Below are 24,180 nucleotides of genomic sequence, written 5' to 3'. Positions count from 1 at the left end.
CTGACTCTTGTAGCTTGCTACTGTGTGTGTGTGTGTGTGTGTGTGTGTGTGTGTGTGTGTGTGGAAGGACCAGCCCCAAGGTTTATGATTTACCTCATTACAGTGTTTCAATCCACCTAATAAACCAGAATTTTAAGGATCCCGAGTTGGACATTTGTAGCCAACACTGGAAGTCAAATGAGGAAAATATATAAAAGCATATCAAATGGAAAACTGTAATAAGACAAAGTCGGAAAGAATTTGAGAAGAAACTTGCTAGAGACAGAAAAGGTAACAATAAAAAATGTCTTTAAATTAGGGCTGTCAATTAAACCCTGTTAATGTTCATGATTCATGTGTTAATTGGTTCTTGCATTCATTTTTTTCACACGTTAATCATGCACATGGTTTTGGAGCCCGGGCTCTACTCTGGTACTGTCACTGACACCTCCAGGCCACCCAGCAAGGTAGCAGTGGCAGTGCAGAGGACCACAGGGCAGCCCAGGCATCAGCTCCAGGCTGCTGCAGCAGGACAGCAGGGGGCAGTGCATGCACAGAGACAGAAACAGAGACAGAGATGAGCAGCTGCAGTATGCACACAGACAGGAATGAAGCCCAGTGGCATGTAGAACAGCACCCAGCAGGTAACTCTGTGGAGGGAAAGGGGCAGGGAGGGAGGGGTTGAGGGGGAAAATTGAGGCCCCCATGGTGAAGAAGGGAGTGAAGCAGGGTCAGCGGCTGAGGCAGGTCATGGGATGGAGCTGTGGGAGGAGGGATGGATGGCATGTGCCCCCAGGGGTAGCATGGAGGGCATGTCCCCCCTGGCTTTGTGTGCAAGGTGGAGGAAGGCTGCCCACTGCAGGCTGGGGCTCTGCACCTTGCTGCCTTTGCCCTGGGAGCCATGTGCTAGCCACACTGCATGTCCCCTGCTGGCCCAGCAGTGGGAGGCACAACAAGGTATCATGCAGCTCCTGAGGCAAGGACAGCAGGGCACAGAGCCCCAGCCTGAAGCAGGCAGGTCCCCTTCACCCTGTGCACAAATCTGGAGGGCATATGCCCGCATGCCCTCCCCAGGGGCATGCAGCAGTGGGGAGTCACCCCCCCACCCCACAGTGCCCCTGGATGAGCCTCCCACATCTCTGTCCCATGAACCACCCCAGCTTTGGGACACCATTCATCACAACCCTGCCCTTCCCCCTCCCCCTACTTCACACCCTCCCCACCATGGGGGCCTTAAATTGCCCTATTCCCCTTCCCTCTCCCTCCACCCCTTCCCCTTCACAGGCTCACCTGCTGGGCACTGCTGTACACCTGCCAGGCTGCATTACTGTAGGGTTACAATATTTCCAGTTGCAAAAAGGAGGACACCTGTTGGGGATGGGATTGGATTGGGGGCAGACAGTGATATGCTTGTGCCCAACCCCTGTCCCTCACTGCCAAGCCACAGCCTCCCCCCAACTCTGTTGCTGCCCCTCAGTCCTGACACTCAGTACCCCACATCCTGCCAGGGAGTGTGGGGTCCCCCACTCCCTGGGTTTCAAACCCCACACACATACCCACAGCCCCCCACACCTTCACAAATTCCCCCCATCACACATCCCACACTCGCCCCCAACCCTATAAAGTACCTGCATAATTTTTCATTATTTTATAGGTTCATAGACACTAAGGCTGGAAGGGACCTTGGAAGATCATTGAGTCCAGCCCCCTGACCCCGGGGCAGGAAGTCAGCAGGGATCATAGGATCCGAGCAAGATAAACATCCAAAAGTCTCTTGAACGTGTTCAAAGTAGGTGCATGAACCACCTCTGGTGGCAGTCTATTCCAGACCTTGGGGGCTTGGATTGTAAAGAAGTTCTTCCTTATGTCCAGCCTGAAACAGTCATGGAGGAGTTTGTGACCATTCAACCCTGTCATCCCTTGGGGCGCTCTGGTGAACAGATGTTCCCCCAGATCCTGGTGAACACACCTGATAAACTCATAGGTGGCCACTAGTTCACCCCTGAGCCTGCGCTTTTCCAGGCTAAAGAGTCCCATGGCTCAGCCTCTCGTCATCAGGTTTGCTTTCCTGACCTCTGATCATGTGCATGGCTCTCCTCTGCACTCTCTCAAGCTGTTCCCCATCCTTTTTTAATTGTGGAGCCCAAAACTGGATGTAGTAATCTAGCTGTGGCTTCACCAAGGCTGAGCACAACAGGAAAATGACATCCTGGGATTTACTTCAGAAGCATCTATGGATGCAGGCCAGCATTTTGCTCACTTTACTAGCTGCAGCATCACATTAAAGGCTCATGTTCATCTTGTGATCAATCATGACCTCCAAGTCCCTTTTGTCCATAGTGCTAACCAGTGTAGCACTGCCGAGCCTATAAGCATGCTGCAGGTACTTCCTCCCAAGGTGGAGAACCTTGCATTTTTTGGTGTTAAATACCATCAGGTTCTCATCTGCCCATTTCCTGAGCCTGTCAAAGTCTGCCTGTATCACCCTTCTGTCCTCAGGTATAGATGCTTTACCCCAGAATTTGGTGTCATCGGCGAACTTGGCCAGTCCACTTCTGACACCAATGTCTACATCATTAATGAAGATGTTGAAAGTCAGCAGGGATCATAGGATCCGAGCAAGATAAACATCCAAAAGTCTCTTGAACGTGTTCAAAGTAGGTGCATGAACCACCTCTGGTGGCAGTCTATTCCAGACCTTGGGGGCTTGGATTGTAAAGAAGTTCTTCCTTATGTCCAGCCTGAAACAGTCATGGAGGAGTTTGTGACCATTCAACCCTGTCATCCCTTGGGGCGCTCTGGTGAACAGATGTTCCCCCAGATCCTGGTGAACACACCTGATAAACTCATAGGTGGCCACTAGTTCACCCCTGAGCCTGCGCTTTTCCAGGCTAAAGAGTCCCATGGCTCAGCCTCTCGTCATCAGGTTTGCTTTCCTGACCTCTGATCATGTGCATGGCTCTCCTCTGCACTCTCTCAAGCTGTTCCCCATCCTTTTTTAATTGTGGAGCCCAAAACTGGATGTAGTAATCTAGCTGTGGCTTCACCAAGGCTGAGCACAACAGGAAAATGACATCCTGGGATTTACTTCAGAAGCATCTATGGATGCAGGCCAGCATTTTGCTCACTTTACTAGCTGCAGCATCACATTAAAGGCTCATGTTCATCTTGTGATCAATCATGACCTCCAAGTCCCTTTTGTCCATAGTGCTAACCAGTGTAGCACTGCCGAGCCTATAAGCATGCTGCAGGTACTTCCTCCCAAGGTGGAGAACCTTGCATTTTTTGGTGTTAAATACCATCAGGTTCTCATCTGCCCATTTCCTGAGCCTGTCAAAGTCTGCCTGTATCACCCTTCTGTCCTCAGGTATAGATGCTTTACCCCAGAATTTGGTGTCATCGGCGAACTTGGCCAGTCCACTTCTGACACCAATGTCTACATCATTAATGAAGATGTTGAATAGTATAGGCCCAAGGACAGAGCCTTGAGGGACCCCACTGGTCATAGCGCACCATGGCAATTGACTTCCATCAATCACCACCCTTTGGGTCCTACCGCAGATCCAATTCCCCAGCCAGCGGATCGTGGTGAGGCCGAGGCCGCAGCTAGCCAGTTTTGCCAAGAGGTGATCATGGGATACCAGATGGAAGGCTTTTTTAAAGTCAAGATATATGACATCAATCTCTTTTCCCTTGTCCAGGCAATAGGTCACCTGCTTGTAAAAGGAAATGAGATTGGTCAAGCAAGACCTACCCGCAACCAACCCGTACTGGCTATCCCTCAGGATGTTGCCGTCAGCCAGCCTGTTAAGGATGACCTCTTGGATAATCTTTTCCAAGACTTTTCCCAAGATAGAGGTCAGGCTGATGGGCCTGTAGTTCCCCAGATCTACTTTCCTCCCTTTCTTGAATATAGGAACCACATTGGCCTTCTTCCAATCATTGGGCACTTCACCAGAGCACCAGGAATTCTCAAAGATCCATGCCAGGCGTTGAGCTATGATGCTTGCCAGCTCCTTGAGAACCTTGGGGTGTAAACTGCCAGGGCTGGCTGACTTGAAGGTGTCCAGCCTCTCAAGGTGTTTCTTCATGAGGTCAGCATTGATGGAGGGTAAGGAATTTCCCTCACTGGGCCTCCGTGTCCCATAGTGGGCAGGGGAATCCCATGGGACTGGTGAAAAATTGACACAAAGTACCCATTTAACAAGTTTGCTCTTTCCTGGGTGTCAGTTGTCAGTTGTCCCATCTGATTTAGCAGGGTTCCAATGTTGCCCTTGCTTTTCCTCTGGCTCCCCACATATCTATAAAAAGGACTTTTTTATTGTCCTTGATATTTGTAGCTAGTTGGAGTTCAGTTGCAGCCTTGGCTTTCCTGGGTTGTGGCCCTTTAAGGCCTCACTGACAAACCTCCTTAGTCAAGACTTCTGTATTACTGACTCACTTGCCAGCTATACAGCAGATGGTGAAGGTGATCAGCTCATGGTCACTGTCACTCAGCTTCCCTTTGATTGTTAGGTCACTGAATAGGTCATTCCCAGTTACCAGTACCAGGTCAAGCAGTGCTTTACCTCTCATCAGCCTGTAGACTTCCTGCATCAGATAGAGCTCATCCATGCATGAGAGAAAGCTTTGAGACTGCTCGGATTTGGCCAAGTGCTCTTCCCATGAGATGTCTGGGCAGTTGAAGTCCCCCATGACAACCATGCATCAGAAGCTTGTGGCCACAGCCAATTCACTGGCAAACTCCTGGTCAAGGTCTTGATCCTGTTTAGGGGATCTGTAGTAGACTCCCACCATAGTATCCCCTGTGCCTTGTTCCCCATGGATTTTCACCCAGAGGGTCTCAAGTTGTCCACCCTGGGTGCCAATGTCAGCTTGCAGGGACGTGTATCTTTCTTTGACATAGAGAGCTACACCCCTGCCCCTTTTGTGCACCCTCTCTCACCTGTACAGGGTATAGCCGTCTATACCCATGGCCCAGTCATGGGTGGAATCCCACTAGGTCTCCATTATCCCTATGACATCATAATTATTTGTGTTTAGCAGGACAAGTTCCTCCTGTTTATTCCCCAAGCTCCTGGCATTTGTGTATAGTCACATAAGTGTCCCTTTGGGGGCCCTTGCCTTGCCTACAGTTTGTTCCAGGGCTGGGGCAGGGGTGGGATCCCTTACATGTCTTAGCCTGCTGGCTTTGCAAGGGTTGCTCAGCAGACCAGCAGTGGTGGTAGTCCCCCCCATCCCCCCGTGGGCTTAGTTTAAAGCCTGGTGGAGCAGGTCAGCCAGTCTGGCTGAGAAGAGCCTCCTCCCCAGGGGAGAGAGGTGGAGGCCATCTCTTCCCAGCAGCTCACTGCCTCTCTCACCAAACAGCGAGCTGTGGTCATGGAAGCCAAAATCTTCCCGATGACACCAGTGCCACAGTCTTTGGTTCACTACCTGGATCCTCCTCTCCCTCCTCAGCCCGTAGCCCGAGACTGGGAGGATCGATAAGAACACCACCTGTACCCCCAAACCCTTAAGCCCTGCTCCCAAATTCCTGTAGCCCCTCATGAGGCTGGGAGCACTCTGAGCCATGTCATTTGTGTCCACATGGATAAGGAGCATAGGGTAGTGGTCAGTGGGCTGGAGGAGTTCAGGGATCTTGTCTGCAATGTCTCAGATTTGGGCACCTGGGAAGCAAAAGACTTCCTGGCCTAAGTAGTCAGGGCAGCAGATTGCCCCCTCAGTGCCCCTCAGGATGGGGTCTCCCACTTTGCGTTTTGTCTTAGGGAGAGCAGGGGTGGTAGCTACAGTACAGCCTGTGTTGCCTGCAGGAGCTGGCAACTCAGCAGGCTCTGCTGGGGCTGCAAGAGGCTCGTACCTTTGTAAAGCTCCAGCGGAGTGGAGACCTTGGTGCTGCGGGCCTTAGGGCCCTTGACCACCTTGGTCCAACCCCTGGGCTGGACAGCATGGGAGGTCCTTGAGTCCTCCCCAGTCCTGGAAGGTGAATGTGGTCTACCCTTCACCTCCTGGGGAAGAAGGGCCTGGCAGTAGGAGTCAATCTGCTCACAGTCCCTGATGGCATGCAGTCTCTGGACTGCAGCCTGGAGCTCCTCCAGCTGGCATGCCAGAGACCCCAAAAGGGAGCAGACCTCACAAGGGGAGGTGGCCCTGCTCCTGGACCCCAGAGCCTGAAAAAGTGACAGGCAGCCCCCACAGCTGAGAGCCAGGGGCTCTGTCTGAGGGGAGCCCAGAACCATGGGCTCCTTCTGGGTGGAGGCCTCTGAGGTGCCAGAGGGGGAGGTTGCAGACTCCAAGAAAAACACATTTTGAGTTTCTCTGTGCATACGTTTGAGTTTTTAGCTCTGTGATTAAAAGCATGATTAATTGCAACTATTTTTTTTTATTGTGCAATTAATTGCAATAACATTTTTAAATAATTTGACACTCCTACTTTAAATATGTTAGAGGCCAAAGACCTGCCAGTGAGTTGGGCCTTTGGATGACCAAGGTGTAAAAGAGGTGCTAAAGGATGGCATGACCATTGCTGAGAAATTAAATGCATTATTTGCATGTTTTTACTGTGCAAGATGTTAAGGAAAGTCCCTCATCAGATCGACTCATTTCCAGGGACAAGTCAGTGGAGCTGCCTCAAATTGAGGTTTCAGTAGGTAAGGTTGTAGAGGAAATTGATAAACTAACAGTAGCAAATCAGCTACTAAGACCTAATGACATTCTCCCTTGGGTTCTGAAGAAGCCCAGATAGAAATTGCTGAGACCTTAACTGTATTATGTGATCCGTCGCTTCTGTTCCTGGAAAATTGGCTGAAATAATAATTTTTAAAAAAGAATTGTTCAGCACATGGATGGACATGACTTGCTGAAGAGGAATCAACACATTTTTGTCAAAGGGAAATCATGTTTCACCAAGCTACTAAAGTTCTCTGAGGGCTTCAGTAACCAGGCAGATTGGGATGATCCAGTTTACAGTATATGTGGATTTCTAAAATGCCTTTGACAAGGTCCTCCATCAGAGACTCTTAAGGAAGTTAGATAGTCATAGAATTACAGGGAAGGTCTATATGTGGATTAGAAATTGTCTTAAAATAGAAAACAAACCATGAGTATAAATGGCCAGTTTTGAGGATGGAAAGAAATAAACAGCAGGGTCCCCCAGAGATCAGAATTGGGACCCATGTTATTTAACATATTCATACATGATCTGGAAGAGGTGGTGAGTAGTGAGGTGGCCAGATTTGTGGATGATAAAAAATTATTCAAAATGGTAAAGACCATGTGGACTGTGACAAATTACAGAAGGATCTGGCATGACTGTGTGAACGGACAAATAAATGGCAGATAAAATTAATTGTAAATAAGTGTAAAGTGATGTAAATAGGCAAAAAATAACCCAAACTATGCCTACACTAGGATGGGCTCTACATTAGCTGTTATCACACAGGAAAGAAATCTGGGAGTCATTGGGGACAGTTTACTAAAAATATCAGATCAGTGTTCAGCAGCTGTCAAAAAGGCAAACAAATTGTTACAGAATATCAAGAGAGGAATAAAACAAACTGAAAGCATCATTATGCCCCTTTATAAAACCAGGGTGCATCCACACCTTGAATACTGTGCTTAATTCTGGTCCTCACATTTCAAAAAGGATAAAGAAGTACTAGAGAAGGCAGAGCAGGGCAACAAGGATAATTACCAGTATGGAAGGCTTCCATATGAAGAGAGGCTAAGGAGCCTAGTCCTATTTTGTTTAGAAAAGAGACACTTGAGGGGGGACATGATAAGGGTTTACAAAATACTAAATGATAAAGATAAAGTAAATAGAGATTTATTATTTACTATCTATCACAATCACAAAATGAAACTAATAGGTAGTAAACTTAAAGCTAACAAAAGGAAGTTCTTTTTCACACCCACTACTTGCAGACATTAAAAAAAACCCAAAACTGTGCTTTATTGAAAGAAGTGGTGCATTACTTGGACCTGGCTCCCCAGTGTCTATAGACTGAGTGCTTTAGCTTGACTTTTTGGTGATTTTAGCTAAAGCTGATTCAATCAGCTATTAGATAAAAGTTCTAAAAAAAGCCCTGCTGAAGTGCCTCATCTATACAGATGCTGTGGGGCCGGGTCCAACTAAAGCACTGCCTCTTTCATAGGTACCAACTTTAATTTTTGTTGGAAGGCGCTAAGATAATGCTCCCCCCCACAGCACAGCCAAAAAGAGCTGAGTGGAGCCCGTCAAGGGCAGTGGCAGATATGGGCTGCCTGCATATGGGCTAGGGGCTCCTTTCCCTGCTGCCCATCCCCTGCGACCCTGTGCCAGCCATGCCACCATAGTGAGGTGCCTCCTGCCTACCCAGCAGCAGTTGGGGGCACAACTCTGCACTGGCACCCCGGCTGCTTCCAGACAGGCAGGGGACACCTTGCAATGGTGGCATGGCCAGTGAGGGCCTCCCTAGGGGAGGGCAGGAGGGTGGAAAGCCCTGATCCTGCAGTGGGCAGCCTGCATCCTCCCCACCCTGCACACAAATCTAGCAGGCACATGCCCCCGATTGCACTCCTTCCCAAGAGTGCACACAGTGGCAGGGAGCTGTCCCCTAGACAAACCTCCCATGGTGCTGTCCCGCTTCCTGCTCCATCCCTACACCCTACACCCATGCACCACCTTAGCTGAGCAGTGCTCCCAGGCCCAGGTCCTGCCCAGGTCCTGCCCCACTCCCTCCCTCACTGTGGGGGCCTCAGTTTGCACCTCCTGTGCCCCCTCCCCACCCCACCCATAGACTTACCTGCAGGTAGCTGGGGGATCTGCTTTCCACCTCTGCCTGGGGCTGTATTCCTGCCCATGTGCATGTACACACACATACATGCATGTGGCACCCCCTGCATCCCACTCCCCACAGCCCCTTGCAGGCTGGAACTCTGCCAGCCTGCAAGGGGAAACCTGTGTAACCTGGGTTGTACGCAGCTGGTACCCCCTCTCCAATTGAAGGTATGTTAGCAGGTGTGAGTGTGCTGTGGGAGCATGACTGCCCAGCTTCAGGCCAGCTCACCTTCCTCCCCTACAGAGCAGAGCAGAGCAGAGCAGAGCAGAGCAGAGACCAGGGAAACCCAATGATGTATAACTATTTAGAGATTTAATTTTACATTTCAGTGTCAATAAATTTATAAAGCATGTACATATGTACATGTACATTTACAAATATAGGTCCACAACACAATAACTCTTGTTGAACATAAACCCAGGCAATCTCAGCTGTGTATAGTAGATGAAAGCACTATATCAGCAGAGGCCTTGATCCTCTTGGGTCTTCCAGTTAGCATACAGTCCCTACCCTCAGCAGGCTCTCCAGGTGGCAGGCAAGGGGTGATCAACAGTAAAACACAGGTTAAACAGTAGGTCAGCAGATGAAACCCAGAAGGAATAAATCACTAGTCTAAGCATAAATAAGTGAGATTACATTAATAGGATTGAATACATAAAGATAACAAATACAATGAAAGCAAATATTGAGGAAGGGATACTCTAGCAGTCCCTTAAGCAACTGAACCACTAACAGCCTAAATGAGGCAGCTCATTATTATCTCATAATACAACATTAAGTATGCAAGTTTATAGCAAAGGTCCCAACAATGTAAGGAACAAGGACAACAATAATGGTACAGCAGTTGTGCCCAAAAGGAGTACTGATACCAGGGGAAAAGAACAGGCTACCATATAGACACACTATCTTCCTCCTCTAGCCCAGTGACCACGAAGCCACCCCCTGATGAATGGGGGTCCTTAACTCCCTCTGCCACAAAGGGGTTGCTCCCCCCAGACACATTATGGGGCTTCCCTTTGATCACCAAAAGGAGAGGGCCCCTCCTCCCCTATGGAAATCCTTGTCTCCTCCCTTTCTTGGGACTGCAATCCCCTTTTTGGGTAACTCACGTCTCCTAGCAGTTCTGGTGGGGTTGGCTCATCTCTCTCTGTCTGTGGTTTGGCTGCAGTGCTTTCCCCCTCACTGGGTTGGTTGCTCCATCCTGCTGCCTCTTACCCCAGGAAGGCTCAAGCTGCCTCATGCAGCTACCTGGCCTGTCAGCCCTCTCAGGCCCTGTACACCACTCTGTGCACTGAGGCCTTCTGCCTCTTTCAGGGATGGGGATCCATGCCGCCTCGTGCAGTCATGGGGTCCCTTTAGCTCCATCCAAGCCCCATGCACTGCTCTGTGCACCAAGGGGTTCGTGCCTCTTGCAGGGATGGGGACCTGCGTTGCTTTGTGAATCCACGGGGTCTTTTCACCTCTTCAGGCCCTGTGCACAGCTCTGTGCACCGAGGAGCTCCTGCCTCTCACAAGGATGGGGACCCATGCTACCTTGTACAGATACAGGGTCCCTTCTGCTCTCTAAGCCCCATGCACCACTCTGTGCACCAAGAGGCTCCTGCCTCTTGCAGGAATGAGAACCCACACTGCCTCGTGCAGCTGTGGGGATCCCTCAGCTTCCTCCCAACCCTCTATGTACTGATCCATGCACCAACACCGTGGGTCCCTCCATGGCAGGGCTGGAATGGAATGCAACCGCTGCTGCATCTTGCTCAGCAGAGGGCACTTCAGGGCACTTCTGGGGCAACTGCTCTGCCCCACTGGTCAGCTCCACAAGCTTTTCTGCAATCGTTCTTCATTGTCTCTTGTTGAAACCACCCACGTGCTGGGCACGCTGGCTTTTATTCTTCCCAGAAATTCCACCCCCAGACTGAAAATAGATAAATGGGAAAGCTTGAGGAGTTAGTTCCCTGTCAGGTCCTCTTCTTCACTTGGCCCTGGGTCAGAGCGGGCCAAGCCTGCTTCCTGTCTCCTCCTGACTGGTGGGGAAGGAAAATGCCCCCACCAATTAGCCTGAGTCATTTGGGCTCACACCAACAAGCCGGGCTGCCAGTGAGTCCACCCGTCAGCGTGCCACACCTGCCATTTCCCATGCTCTTCTGTAGTGAACAGAAAACCCAGATCCCTGCACAATTTTGGGAATCTGGGACAAATGCTGTCCTGGAGTCATGCAGCCTGGGACCGGGACTTAATGTTCTCATTTCAGGGCTGTCCCACCCAATTAGGGATGAGTGGTCACCCTACCCTCTTCCTGAGCGGGGCCAGGGTTCTTGGGTCCTCATGTACTCAGCACCTCTGGCCTCTTCTGGGCATGTGCTGGGCTCAGCATGGGAACACACTGAGTTTAAAGTGCTGCCTTTTTTTAATGTCTGCAAACTGCCACAGTGTATAATTAAAGTGTGGAACTCATTGCTACCAGATGTTATGGAAACTGACAGTTTAACTAGATTCTAAAAAGGATTGGACAAATTTTGGAGGGAAACAGTATCAGTTCCTATTGAGTATGGGAGTTAGGGATACATCCTCTGTTAGAAATTCTTAGACCTTAAATGCTGGAGGCTCCAAGTGACAGAGGAACACTAGAAAATATCCCAGTCATACCTAGTTCACTCTCCCTTTCAGCATCCACTGTCTACTACTGGGTGACACAGGATACCGGGCAAGAAGGACCTATGGTCTAACCCAGTAAATGGCAATTCTTATGTTCTTAAAATAGTTTTCAGTGTTTTTTATAGCTGCAATATAATTGGTCAGAGGGCTGTAATATGCTCAAAACATATGAATACCAAGGGCTCATCCAAAGTAAATAAATCATGCACAATTGAGTGTTCTCTTGCTTCCTTAAGTTAGACTGACAGAAATAAAGGGACATTGTATGCATAATGTGGCGTCCACATGGATTTTTCTATTTTTTATATGCATGCATGTAATACTATGCATTTATGTTAGAGAAGACATTTCCTTTATTTTGTGTGTGTTGTCTATCTAAATCTAAATATTTCAGATATTTATGCATCCCACCCTGAGAAAATATTCCACGATCTAATACAAATTAGTATCAGAAATTTTAGTTGTTTAGTTTTTTTCAATTTCACATAAGAACATAAGAAGTGCCATATTGGCCCAGCATCCTGTCTCTGGGAGTAGCAACAGTAGATGCTTTAAAGGGAAACTATATGTACAGAGAATGTCTAGTGTAATCCATCTACTGTCATACCCTCCTTGGCCTCAGTCATCATTGGTTTAGGGATGTCAGAGGACAAATCCTTTACTGTTCTCTTTAATAGCTATTAATGGACCTGTCCTCCCATTACTCCTATTCATACCATGCTAAAACAATTTTCTCTCTCATGATAATTGCAGGATAGATTCTGAATGCTAGATGAACAGATTACAGTCTCACTCTGTACATTTCAGGCAATTTAGAGAGCACGTAGTCAGATATACAGATCAGGGCTGCGGCAATGCTGTTATTATACCATCATAATATTTTTTTTTTTAATTCTAAGTTCCTTTCACATGTGGTCCTTCTAACCTTCACAGTATCTGAACCCAGATCATATTCCATCCTTAAAACTTTTAAACTTTTGAACTATTAAAATTGCATTGTTTTTGTAGTGTGAAATATCTGATTTCCTTTGAATGGTGCTGAATTGTCCTAAAGTAGTAGTGCCAATACTTTTGAAAAGGTTAATGAACTGTATCTAACGTCCATTTTTAGGGCTCTCTCAATTCTATGCACATATTTGCTTATCCTTTTGGTATTTTGAAATTCAAATAGCCCTAGTTATAAAAATGGCAGAACATATTTGAGTAAATTCCAAACCTATTAAATATTCACAAGTTCAAAATTTACTCACAAAACTGTACCTTTAGAAGATTTTATATGGCTTTCTTTGGCTGCATCCGTGCACCACAATTATAAAGGCAATTGCTGGAGATAGCAAGGAACAGAACCCCTTTGTTCTTTAGGAGAGTGGTGCCACCACTGAAATATAATTATGCCTAAACATGGCAAGGATAACAGACAGGAAACAGGAAAAATCTGGAAATAGATGGTACTGAGAGGAAGTTGCCTGAAAGAAAAATCTTAGTAAAGAGAAGAGAAATGCTGAAGTGTGTGAAAGACAATGATGTTTTAAAGGAGAAAAAAAGATTTCCCTGCAAAAGAATACTATGATACTTGATAATACCTGATATCACAGAATAAGAAATACAACAAGAGGCCAGACTGGCTAGAAAGCTATCTTTTCAGTGTGTTGAAACTCAGAAAAAAATCCCACAAAGAGAGGCAATTTGGTCATGGTACTAGGGAAGAGTATAAAAGTACTGCAAAGGCATACAGGGATACCGTTAGGAAGGCCACGACACAATTTGAGATACAACTGGCAAGGAACTTAAAAGGCAAAAAAAAGGGATTCTACAAATTATGTCATGAGTAAGAGGAAGACCAAACAATGTCCTTATGTCCTTTATGGAATCCAGAAGGCTATCTAGTTACTGATGATGCAGAGAAGGCTGAAATATTTAATGCCATTTTTTTACTTCAGTCTTCACAAAGAGGGGCAATTATCAGATCATGACTGCAATTGGCAGCAAAGATAGGGAAGGAGACAAACAAGCTAGAGAAGAATGGGTTAGGGATTACTTAGAGATGCTAGATGCTTTCAGGTTAGCAGGATGGATTGGATGCACTGTAGGGTACCCAAGATATTAGCTGAGATAATTTCAAACCCATTAGCTATTCTCCTTGAGAACTCATAATTTACATCCAGACAAGTGTGATCATGTAGTATGTGGCACTACAAACAGGTTTGCAGCACCACATACTTCACAGTTTGGCATACTCCACACTGTAAGGGCACACTGCCTGAGCGTGCACTGTGCCAGGTTTTTTTTTGGACACCTGGATATCCACGGGTCAAAAAACCAGGAGAAAACCCCAGAAGAACACACGCCTGGCCACTGTGGGCTGCTGAAAAGCAGAGCTGTCCCACCCAGAGCCACACTCTGCTGCCAGCCAGGCTCCACACAGCAGAATCGCTGCAGCTGCAGCCCCAGGAGTTCCCCAGGTGAGGCTGCTGGGGACAGCACAGTGCTGGCCCCAGCCTCCCCTGCCCCACCTCGGGTAATTTGCCATACAACAAAGCACACATAGCATGGGCATTCCCTGGGGACAGGAAGCAGTGGTGCAAGGTGTACCACTGCTTCTTGTTCACGGGGAACCAAATGTCCATGCTCATCTGGATGCACCCATAGAGTTTAGGTGAGGTCCCAGATGTTTGGAAAATGGCAAATAAAGTGCCCATCTTTAAGAAAGGGAAGGAGAATCTGTAGTCAGCCTGACCTCGATATCTGGAAAGATCATGGAGTAGGTCCCCAAGGAATCTTTTGTAAAGTACCTAGAGGACAGTAAGGTGATCAAGAATAGCCAGCATGGATCCATTAATAGCAAATCATGCCTGACCAACCTGTTTTCTTCTATAATAAAATGAAAGAGTCTATGGATGGGGGGAAAAGAGTTGGTGTTATATGCCTTGACTTTAGCAAGGCTTTTGACACTGTCTCTTGCAACATTCTAAGGAAATACAGACTCCACTTCCTGTGTCCAGAGTCATAAGTAGAGAGGGGAGGTTCCCCTGATGGGAAGGTAGGAGGTGTCAAAGGTGGTGGGGAGGGGTGGGTGGGATTATTACCTGATTCAGCGAGTTAAAGGTCTGTGGCTACTGCTCTCATGGCATGGAAAGCCCACCCCAGTGGGTGGGGGGAGGCTGGAACTGGGGGTGCAGCCACCCCTACAGTGCCAATCACCAAACCCCTTTCAAAATCCTGGTTCTGCCTATACCAAAACCTCTAACCGTATTACTTTTTGCAAATCTTGACAATCCTTTTCATGTCCAATCGTGTAAACACCAACATAACTTTACTCGCTTGACCAGTTATGGTTTTACAGCATCTAATGAAAAGGATCCAGTTATTTTTTCAGTATAGGAACCACTTTTACTGTGGTTGTTTACTCTGATGTTGCACACCATCAAGCTTTGAGGGTGGGGAGAAGGTGTATATGAGAGCAGAGGAAACTGAAACATTGTAGAGGGAGGATGAGAAGTCAGAATGAAGGGCAAGAGGATGGGAGACAAAGGATACAGAGAAGGAAGGAGAATATGGAAGACAGAAGCCAGAGGAGGTTCAGGGGAGTCTTAAGAATGTATGGATTATGGAGATAGGAGAATGGGGAAGTATGAAGAATGGCAGCAACATATGAGGGGCAGAAAGTGGGCATGGTCAGGGAGGGAAGGCAAGGAGGGAAGAGGGAAGATGAGAACAGAGAGAAGAGGCAGATCCGTGAAGTGGGGAGTGTGAAGAGAGCAGAAGACAGTGATTAGAAGGAGGAACTAGGAATGGGTTTGAACTTCCTCACCGGCACAATGAAAGGCATGAGACATTCCCTTAAAACAGCTGGAACACGGAAACATTTTTGCTGGTGTAGTTAAGACTATATTTTGTTCCTTAAAGGCTTCCATAGACTTTGGAGGCAGGTGGATTTCCCCCTAAAGCAAATGTACCCTTTAACAATATCATAAGAATTTGACTCAACGCTTCTGAAATTGCAAAGCTGGCAATACTGCTAAAATTCCCAAGAAGAGAAAAAGATCCATATCTATTATATTTCTACATTTAAGTGGACTATGTTTTGAATACTAAAAACTCAGAGACAAATTCAGTTCTCATCTCTATCATTCAATCAAAATGATTTTAGTGATAATGTACAAAATTACAGGGTATCCTTCTTTTAATATACATTAGGTTTGCTCAAAATAAGCCTACCAGATTAAGCCACTAAGGGGGTTAGACAGGGTTTAGAACAATCAGGTTTAAGCATGATGGAGACAAGAGACTGCTTGACCCTGACAAGAAGGAGGTTGCTTTGGCCACATGCAAAAGCAAAACTTTAGGCACTTCCAGTAGAAAAATGTAGTCCCTATGGACTTTAAGAATTAAGAAGTTAGGCATGGCACTGAGGATTGTAATCTTCAATTTAGGAGCTAAATTCCACCTAAAGTACATCCTGTAGGTGCATAAATCCTTTTGTGGTGTTAGTGGAAGAAATAAAACTAAAATGCAGATCATCTGAGTCTGAGCAAAATGCTCTGTTCAACAATGGGGTGAAATTACATATTACACCGATTGGGGTGTGCAAAATATATCCCATGGGGCAGATCCGGCCAGCCAGGCAATTTCATTTGGCCCGTGGCTGCCCACCAGCTAATTTTACCCCACCCAGCCTGCGTGCCTTGCTCCCATACTCATGGGAAGAAGCACCTGGCCCAGCCCAGGATGGACTGTTCCCAGTTCCCTCACCCAGAGCAGGGATAGAGCCCATGTGTCCTAGTTCCTAGCCACAACCCTGCTCACCATCCTCTTAGTGGCAAGTCAGAGTTGTGCAGGCAAGAAACAGTATTAACCCTTGACACGTGACTGCTCACAGCATGTTCTAATTATAATGCCACTTAACATTCCACAGATTTATTATAGTCTGAAGTGTAACATGTAACTTCACTCAAATTTTAGTTATATGCAACTGCACTCAGAGGTTATAGTTATCCTATTCAATGAATCTCTGATGGAGTTCTAAAGCCAGGTCTAAAAATGTATGTGGAAAATGTTCCAAGTTTCTGTGTTAAGTGCTATAAGATCAGTCCTCTTATACTAACCTAGATTTCATGATGCACAAATAACCATTTACATACATACTTACATTTTCTTTTGCTCCCCTAGTTTAAAGCTTTAACTCCTATATGCAAAAAATGAAGGCATAAACCACAGAGGTTTAATTTAAAGTATCAGCTCTGAATTTGGGCTGCTTACCAAATCAATGTTTGTAAGCAAGAGTATGCAATATACACATATTGCATAGTGAAATCAAATTATTTCGCATCTCCAGGGCTGATGCTTTCATATATTTTTCATACCCTCAGTGTGCTTTGTGAAGAGCAGCAGTAATCCAGTATTTTAGTTACAAGCCTGATGAAAACACTAAAAGTGTGAGCAGCATCTTATGCTGCCTGTTTGTGTATTCCATCTTATATTGTCTAGTTTAATATAATATGTCTTAGCTGCCAGTGGACAGGAACCCGCTATAAATAAACTGTCAAGCTTAATTGAACAATTCTGCATAAAGCATCTTCCATAAATAAAACAGATTCATAGAGTATGAAGGAAAGAAAATATCTATCTCTGCATGTGTGCTTGCATGCGTGTGTGTGCATGTACTCATATGTGTATATATAAGAATAGTTTTCTTACAAACACTCTGGAGATGATCTAAAATGCCAACCCAATTTCAAGGAGAGGGGGAAAAAATCAACAGGATCAGTTTCTTTGATTTGAAAAAGGCATGGAGGGTAGTTTACCTGCAGCTGTCAATATTGCTTCTGCCCACAGCATTAGAAAAGGTGAAAGGTCCCAGATTATTGATTTCTATGACTTGTATACAGCCGGTGAAATTGTAGACAGATCCAGGCATCTAGAGAGAATGGGGAAAATATCAACCACACAGCGCTCACATTTGCTGTCTTTATAAAGAAACAGGTTTCTGCCAAGGGTTTGGTATACATTTTGTGTCCAATCCTGAAATGCTTACTCACTGTGAACTTTCATGTAGGTAATGTGAACTTGATTTCAATGAGCATTTCAAGATAGGGCCTATGCTGTATAATATTCTAATTATTTCCATATGAACATTTTAAAACATTTTTTTATTACATAAAAGCAGAGACACTGTAGTTTAAATCATTTTCCTTTTTCACTAATAATGCCTTTTAGATAAACAGAAACACACATACATTGACTCCAACAAAGGTGAAGTGGATTTATCAATCTCTAATGAGCCGCTTTGTAATGCAGGGTTGGGAGTAGCAAAATGCTAGCGACAAAGCTGTGGAAATTCCATGATTTTTAAAGCATTTTCTCACAGCTCTAATTTATTCACTCTTCTTAAGCAGGATACTACAGTGGTGCACAAAACCAACTAAGAATGGGACCTCTTTTTTCTAGACACTGGGCAATCATAGGAAAGTAGGGCTGGAAGGGACTTCACAAGGCACCCTGCACACTGGATTACCACTGACTAAACCATGCCTGCCAGGTGTCTGTCTAGCTTGCTCTTGGAAGTTTCCAAGGACGGAGATTCTACAATTTCTCTAGGTAACCTGTTCCAATGACTGACTGCTCTTTGGAGTAGTCCCCCAGTTTTTCTGGTTTTCTGACGTTCTACTCAGAAAGTTCATTCTAACCTAACGTAAATTTCCCATAATGTGGGTTGAGGTCTTTTCTCCTAGGTCTGTCCCCTACAGCCACAGAAAAAAAGGCCATCACCATCCTTTCTATAATTGTTCTTCAGGTATTTGTAGACTGTTATCAAATCTCATCTCAGTCTTTTGTTCTCCAGGCTAAATATTCCTATTTGTTTCAGTCTTTCTTCATAAGTCTTGTTTCCCAGCCCCCTGATCATTTTTTGTTGCTTTGTGCTGGATTCTTTCCAAACTGCCCACATCCTTCTTGAAGTGTGGGGCCCAAAACTGGACATGGTACTTCAAGTGAGGCCTCACCAGTACTGAACAGATTGGAAGAATCACTCCCAAGTTACATTCCTGTTAAGACAACCCAGTATGCTGGGTTTTGTTTTGTTTTGCTGTTTTTAAACAAGTGCAAACTGTTAGCTGATGGTCAGTTTATAGGGTTCGCTATAATCCATCTTCCCTGTAGTGCTTCAGCCTAGCCAGTCTGTGTTTGTACATGCACTTATTCCATCCAAAGTTCAGGACTTTGCACTTGTCCTTGTTCTCATCTGATTGACTGTGGATCATTTCTCCAATCCATCCAAGTCATTCTGGATCCTAGCCCTATCTTCTGGAGCATTTACAGCTCCACCCAACTTGGTGTCATTTGCAAATTTGCTAAGGTGTACTAGATCCTTTCACTGAGATCACTAATTATGATGTTGAACAATACAAGAACCAGGACAAACCCCTGGGAAATTCCATTTGATACCTCCTCCCAACTAGACATTTAGCCATTTAGGATTACTAATAGATTAGAGCAGTAAATTACACAAAGTATTTATCCTAAACAGGTAGAAAATGGAGGGAATGGGCAAAACAGAAGTAGTGTGACATGGAATGTCTGTAATAATCACATTAATTTAATTGGGGGGGCATGGAATCAATATAGAGGATTAACTAAATGGAAAGAAAAAAAAAGAGTAAGGCTGTAGCAGACAGGACAAGGGGAGAAGAGGATAAGAAGAGGAAGTGTGAAGAGAAGACAGATAAATAGATTGTTGAGAGAATGAGTCTGACTAATCAGAGCAGGGCAGAGAAAGGCTACAGAAAACTGTAGAAAGTTCTCTGAGGGTGTGTCTACATGTCACCCTACAGTGACGTAGCAAAGCGCTATGTCACCATACAGCACGCTACAGCAATGTAGCAGTCACATGGGTCTACATGTGATTGCCAGCTATGCTGCCATAGCAGTGTGCTCCCCTGGTATAGTGCACCGCTACGACAATATAATGGCAAAATCTAACCGTGCGCTGTGCTTTAGTACTTCCAAAAGGAAGTACTTCAGCATTGCACCATAGCAACATCACTGTACAAGAATGTGCAGACATGTTCTGAATGTCTAAATATCTTCACTTTGGCTGCGGTTGAAACAGAATCTACCAGCTGGACTCTCTGGCTAATTCCTTCACCTGGCTCCCCAAACAGCATGGCAGGTGACCTGCCAATGTCTTGGTTTATTCAGAATCTGTGAAAGCTTCTCCCTCAGACATTTCTGGGTTTAGGAAAGGGCTAAGAGTGTGAATAGTTAGTAACTGCCCAGCCAGAGAATTTCTTTTTCTTTTTTATTTGCTTGTTTCATTGACTTCATAAACTCATTATAGTGGATCAGATGCACTGGCATTAGTGCAGTAATGAAAGCAGACAATTCAAAAGAGGGCAGAAAATGGTACCACTGCCACTTTCTACTGGTTTTGTGCCTGATTTACCAAAGTTTAGAGCACCTGCCATTTCCAGTGACTTTTGCCACATCTCAGCTGGGAGTAGAATGTGGAATATAAGGATTCCTGAGTGCTGGTCTAAGTTCTAATTCTGATCAAAGTACACTCAGTGGTTATGGATAGCGTAGCCATGCACTCAGATTTGGCACATTCATTCCCAAGGGCAGTTTTGATAAAGTGGTTTAGACTTAATTCTGTCATTTTAGACATCTTAACTCTATTCCAATCTCTGTTTGAAGTCATTTGGTGCAAAGTTTTAGTTCCCTCCCTTATTTGTAAAGCAGAAAGTAGGTCAGGGTGACACCTACAGACTAACCGGTTCAGAGAGGCATAAACTGTCATAGGTGACAGCCTGCTTTGTCAGATGCTTTACCTCCAAAGTGCCACTTTGACCTAACTTCTGCCTGAATTCAGATTAACATAGCTGACTACCTCTCTTTATTTGTAAGTGAAAGAATGAGAATCCCTGATCAGTTATAATTCTTAAATCATTACTTGATGAGATGAAGCCAAAAAAAACACTGTGGTCTTAACCAACTAAGGAGTATCCCCCTCTCTGCTCCTCCCTCCTTCACCAGCAGTTTTATATGCAGATAGGCAGGATAGAGCTACCAAGTATGACATTTGGCAATCTGCTTCAATTTCTGGCATCCATAAAGGTTAGAGATGGCATGTATCCTGAATTGATTAAAGCTTTATTATTTTTCACTTTTTACCTTGGATTTTAGTTGCTTGTTTTAGCATGTATTTCTCATGCTAGATCATTAGCATATATATTGCTTTAAGTTAACAAGAGACCACATGCATTTTTAAAGTTTAGTATGGAGATAGGGAGACATGCTAATACTACTTGTGATTTAGTAGTGACATACAGCCTCACATATAATTATACATGAGACTGCTGAGGTCATACATGAATTTGAAAACATTATCAGTGCTGGTAGGACTGGCTACACAATTTAATTATCTTTTTTAGAACTTCCCCCCTATTCTTAACCTTCAATATTGTTTTACTGACTCTTTCAACTACCATTTTCCCAATATCACACTACTATTATTTCAAACACAATTCTTATTATTAATACTATAGAAAGAGAAAAAAAAAACAAGACACACAGATAAAACAAAGGTCAAAGACTATATAATTATAACATTTGCATCAGCCATTTTCTCTAAGCTCTTTCAGTATTGTTAGTACCAAGTTAGCATGAGGAAAATTACCATAGCAACCTGCAATCTATACTGCACATTAAACAGAAAACTAACAATGTGGTTTGGGAATAAAAATATCTGAATTTTCCCCAAAACTATATTTTCAGTGAATACTTTGGTTTATATAATGATGATCAGGAAACAGAAGTCTACAGATTGGGTCCCTTGTCACTTCTATTTTATTTATGATTGGTAGATTTTTAGACATTATGCTTTCTTCTTAATTAAACATGAAAAAGTTATGAGCTGCTTCTAATTACTGTAAGCACAACTACATCCAGCTATTCCTGTCAGTTAATAGCCACATGTTGAATGCAAAGACAAACTGCTCATGCATTTCTAAAGATATTTACTAATAAGGGCAATTAACAATTAAGATAAATAGGTACCTTTGATTTCATTGTATTAGGAGATACTAGTTTGTCATATCAGTTGGTGGAACAGCTTAATTAGACTGTAGATTTTGTCACAACCCAAGGGTGTGATTTTTGTTTGTGCGCGCTTCAGCACTGCTGAATTATTTCCCGCCGCTTGTAGCTTTCTTTGCAGGGTGCATTTCTTCGTTGCAGCTCAGAAATACACTTTGCAAGGAGTTCCTGCCATTTGTATTTAATTTGTGCCCCACTATTGGCTAGCTCTAAATTATTCCTACGTGGCGGCTAGCGATTGGCTTGCTAGCCGTATAAGAGGCTTGAGTGGTTTCCGCCCAAGTTGGAGGACTCCACGAACATCAGGAGGAGGAGACTTCACGTCTCGTGAAGATCTCTAAGCGCTGTGGAGCCTATCGGACCCAGCGTGTATTTCAAGAAGGCTATAGGGGTCTGATCAGCCTCTAGCCTCTCCCTGTCACCGAACAATCCCTCGACATACCCTTCCTTGCGCACACAAGTTCCACGGAGCCTAGCAAACTTTGTGTGAGTGAATTCAGAGCTCTGTCCGAGTCCTTAAACTAGGACTTAAGTGAAGTTTTCCTGGAAGTTTTCCAGCCTACACCGCGACCATCTATGGTGTAAGTAAACAATCTTAAATCAACCATTAAGCATCTGTTCCTATTTCTAGCGTGCTGCCTGCCTTCCCCGACCCAGCGTGTCCAGGCTGCTGGCCACAGCCCGCTGCATGAAAACCCCCCCCACGAGGGCCTCGGACCGCTCCCTGGCCCGCACAAAATTCACTTACAGGGCCCTGCATACGCACCTCACCTTTGTTCCAAAGTACTGCTCAGGGGTGAGAGGTCCTTCTGTCATATTGCACACTGAGTTCATGGCCTTTTTTCAGTAAGAAATATGCTAATAGGGATGCAAGTCAGTCTGTTAGTGTGTATACACACACGACACACTAAATCTGAATGAAGAAAGCTGGAAATAGCATACTGTCGAAAAGAAGGAATCATATACTTTAAGCGAGAGAGATTCTGGGTAGCTTACCATTGATATGCCACAGCATCTGGAACCCACTTTTAGAGGTGATTCCATCAGAGTAAAACTCCACATGAAGACTGGTTCCTGTGGTGCTCCCTACAAGGGGAATGGTATTTCCACAAAAAGTGTTTATCAAGTTGGACTGGGTGCTGGGTCCATCATAGAGCTGCAAAAAAACAAACAAACAAAAAAACAGTGGAGAAAAAGCAGCTTCCTCAATCTGAGAAACTGTAATAGGCTTCTAAAGAAAAGACACAGAGACACAGCACAACGGCCACTTTAAAATAGCAAAGTGCACTAAAGGAAGCACAGCTAGAGTTGAGGGAAATGTTGGCCCAAACTGAATTCAGTGACAGGTCTTTAAATATAATAGCTGTCTTTTGTCATAGGAATAATCAGCATCTTTCTTATCTTGTACATGTTGGAGGTTGCCAGGAAGAAAGGGAAATGGCAGATACGAATGCAATGAAATTGTAAGACACGATGAACAGCCCAGACTCGATTGAAGACCTATTTGACTAGGAAACGTAAAACAAACTCAAGTGTTGCCAACTCTTGTAATTTTAACTTAAATCACATGATATTTGGTCGTGGAAGGGAGCAGGGTTCATGGCCCAGCTTCTACAGTCAAATGATTTCATAAATCTCAGCTTTCCTTTGGAAGACAGTATGCTTCTATCCCTTCTGGTAATGGGGAAAAACCTGAACACATGAAACCAAGTGCCCTCAAGACTCAGATACCAGCAAGTAACTCCAGATTCATTACCTTTTTCATCTTATGAGCTCTGGATGTTCTGTGTAAGCAATGCTGTATATTCAGATCTCCAGGTTACACTGGGCATGTTGGTATTTTTGCCAGGAGCAGGGGAGCATACACAAGCAGTGGTGAAATACTTTCTATTGCTACCCAAAAGGATTAAGCTCACTAACACAAATTGCTACATTATTCTCTCACCAAAAATATACTTGGTTTATGGATTTTAAAACTTAGAATTTAAAGTTAGGTACCTAACTGGCTATTTAAGCAAGCACCCAAATATTTTGCTGGAAGTTTATGGATGCTCACACCTTTTTAAAAACTTGTCCCTCTTTTCGGTGCCTTAGTCTTACTGCAGACACTGAGGTTTGCAAAATGTTGGCCCAAATACTGTAGAGGGCTTTGAAAACACACTGCCATCTTTCTTCACAGGTCCCACTCGTGATATCACACATTTGAGGAAAAGGCATCTGATAAAAACCTGATAACAATGAGAATGTGACATATCTTGGCCCAGTTGTGCTTAGTTTCTGGCCTCAAGTGCTGTCACATTACATTTTTCTTTATTACTTCTGTATTTGTTGCTATGGTTCTCAATGTTTGAAATGAACTCCCTCGTGCTTCTTTATCACTTTGCCCTGGTTTGGTATTCATCTGATCTTCTGACTCACAAAACATATCTTTCTAACATAAACCAGCAAATAATTGGCATAAGAAACCATGCCTGAACATCTTCATTGCTGAGTCTTTGGCATGTACTCTGTCAGAATTTCGTCAGAAACCTCTCTCTGTTCTGATCCTCCCCACTATAAAATTCTCTCTCTGAAGATTGCAGAGCTAGATGGATGATTTTTTGGAGCTAGCCAAGGTTATTTAACTTTGTTCTAATTTCAA

The 24,180-nt window shown here is 44.8% G+C and overlaps 1 protein-coding gene across 1 annotated transcript in view; it reads right to left on the bottom strand.

Annotated features, from left to right (window-relative positions):
- LOC112551503 (protein eyes shut homolog) overlaps nt 1-24,180 on the bottom strand; it is a 579,454-nt gene that overhangs the window by 518,491 nt on the left and 36,783 nt on the right. Inside the window, 1 exon segment of the mRNA XM_025212766.1 lies at nt 17,252-17,364. Within this exon segment, the coding sequence (XP_025068551.1) occupies nt 17,252-17,364 (113 nt within the window).

This window comes from Alligator sinensis, unplaced genomic scaffold, assembly GCF_000455745.1.
Source record: "Alligator sinensis unplaced genomic scaffold, ASM45574v1 scaffold635_1, whole genome shotgun sequence".
Classification (NCBI taxonomy): Eukaryota; Metazoa; Chordata; order Crocodylia; family Alligatoridae; genus Alligator; species Alligator sinensis.
The sequence above is the reverse complement of the archived record's forward strand: the minus strand, read 5'-3'. Positions and strand labels throughout refer to the sequence as shown.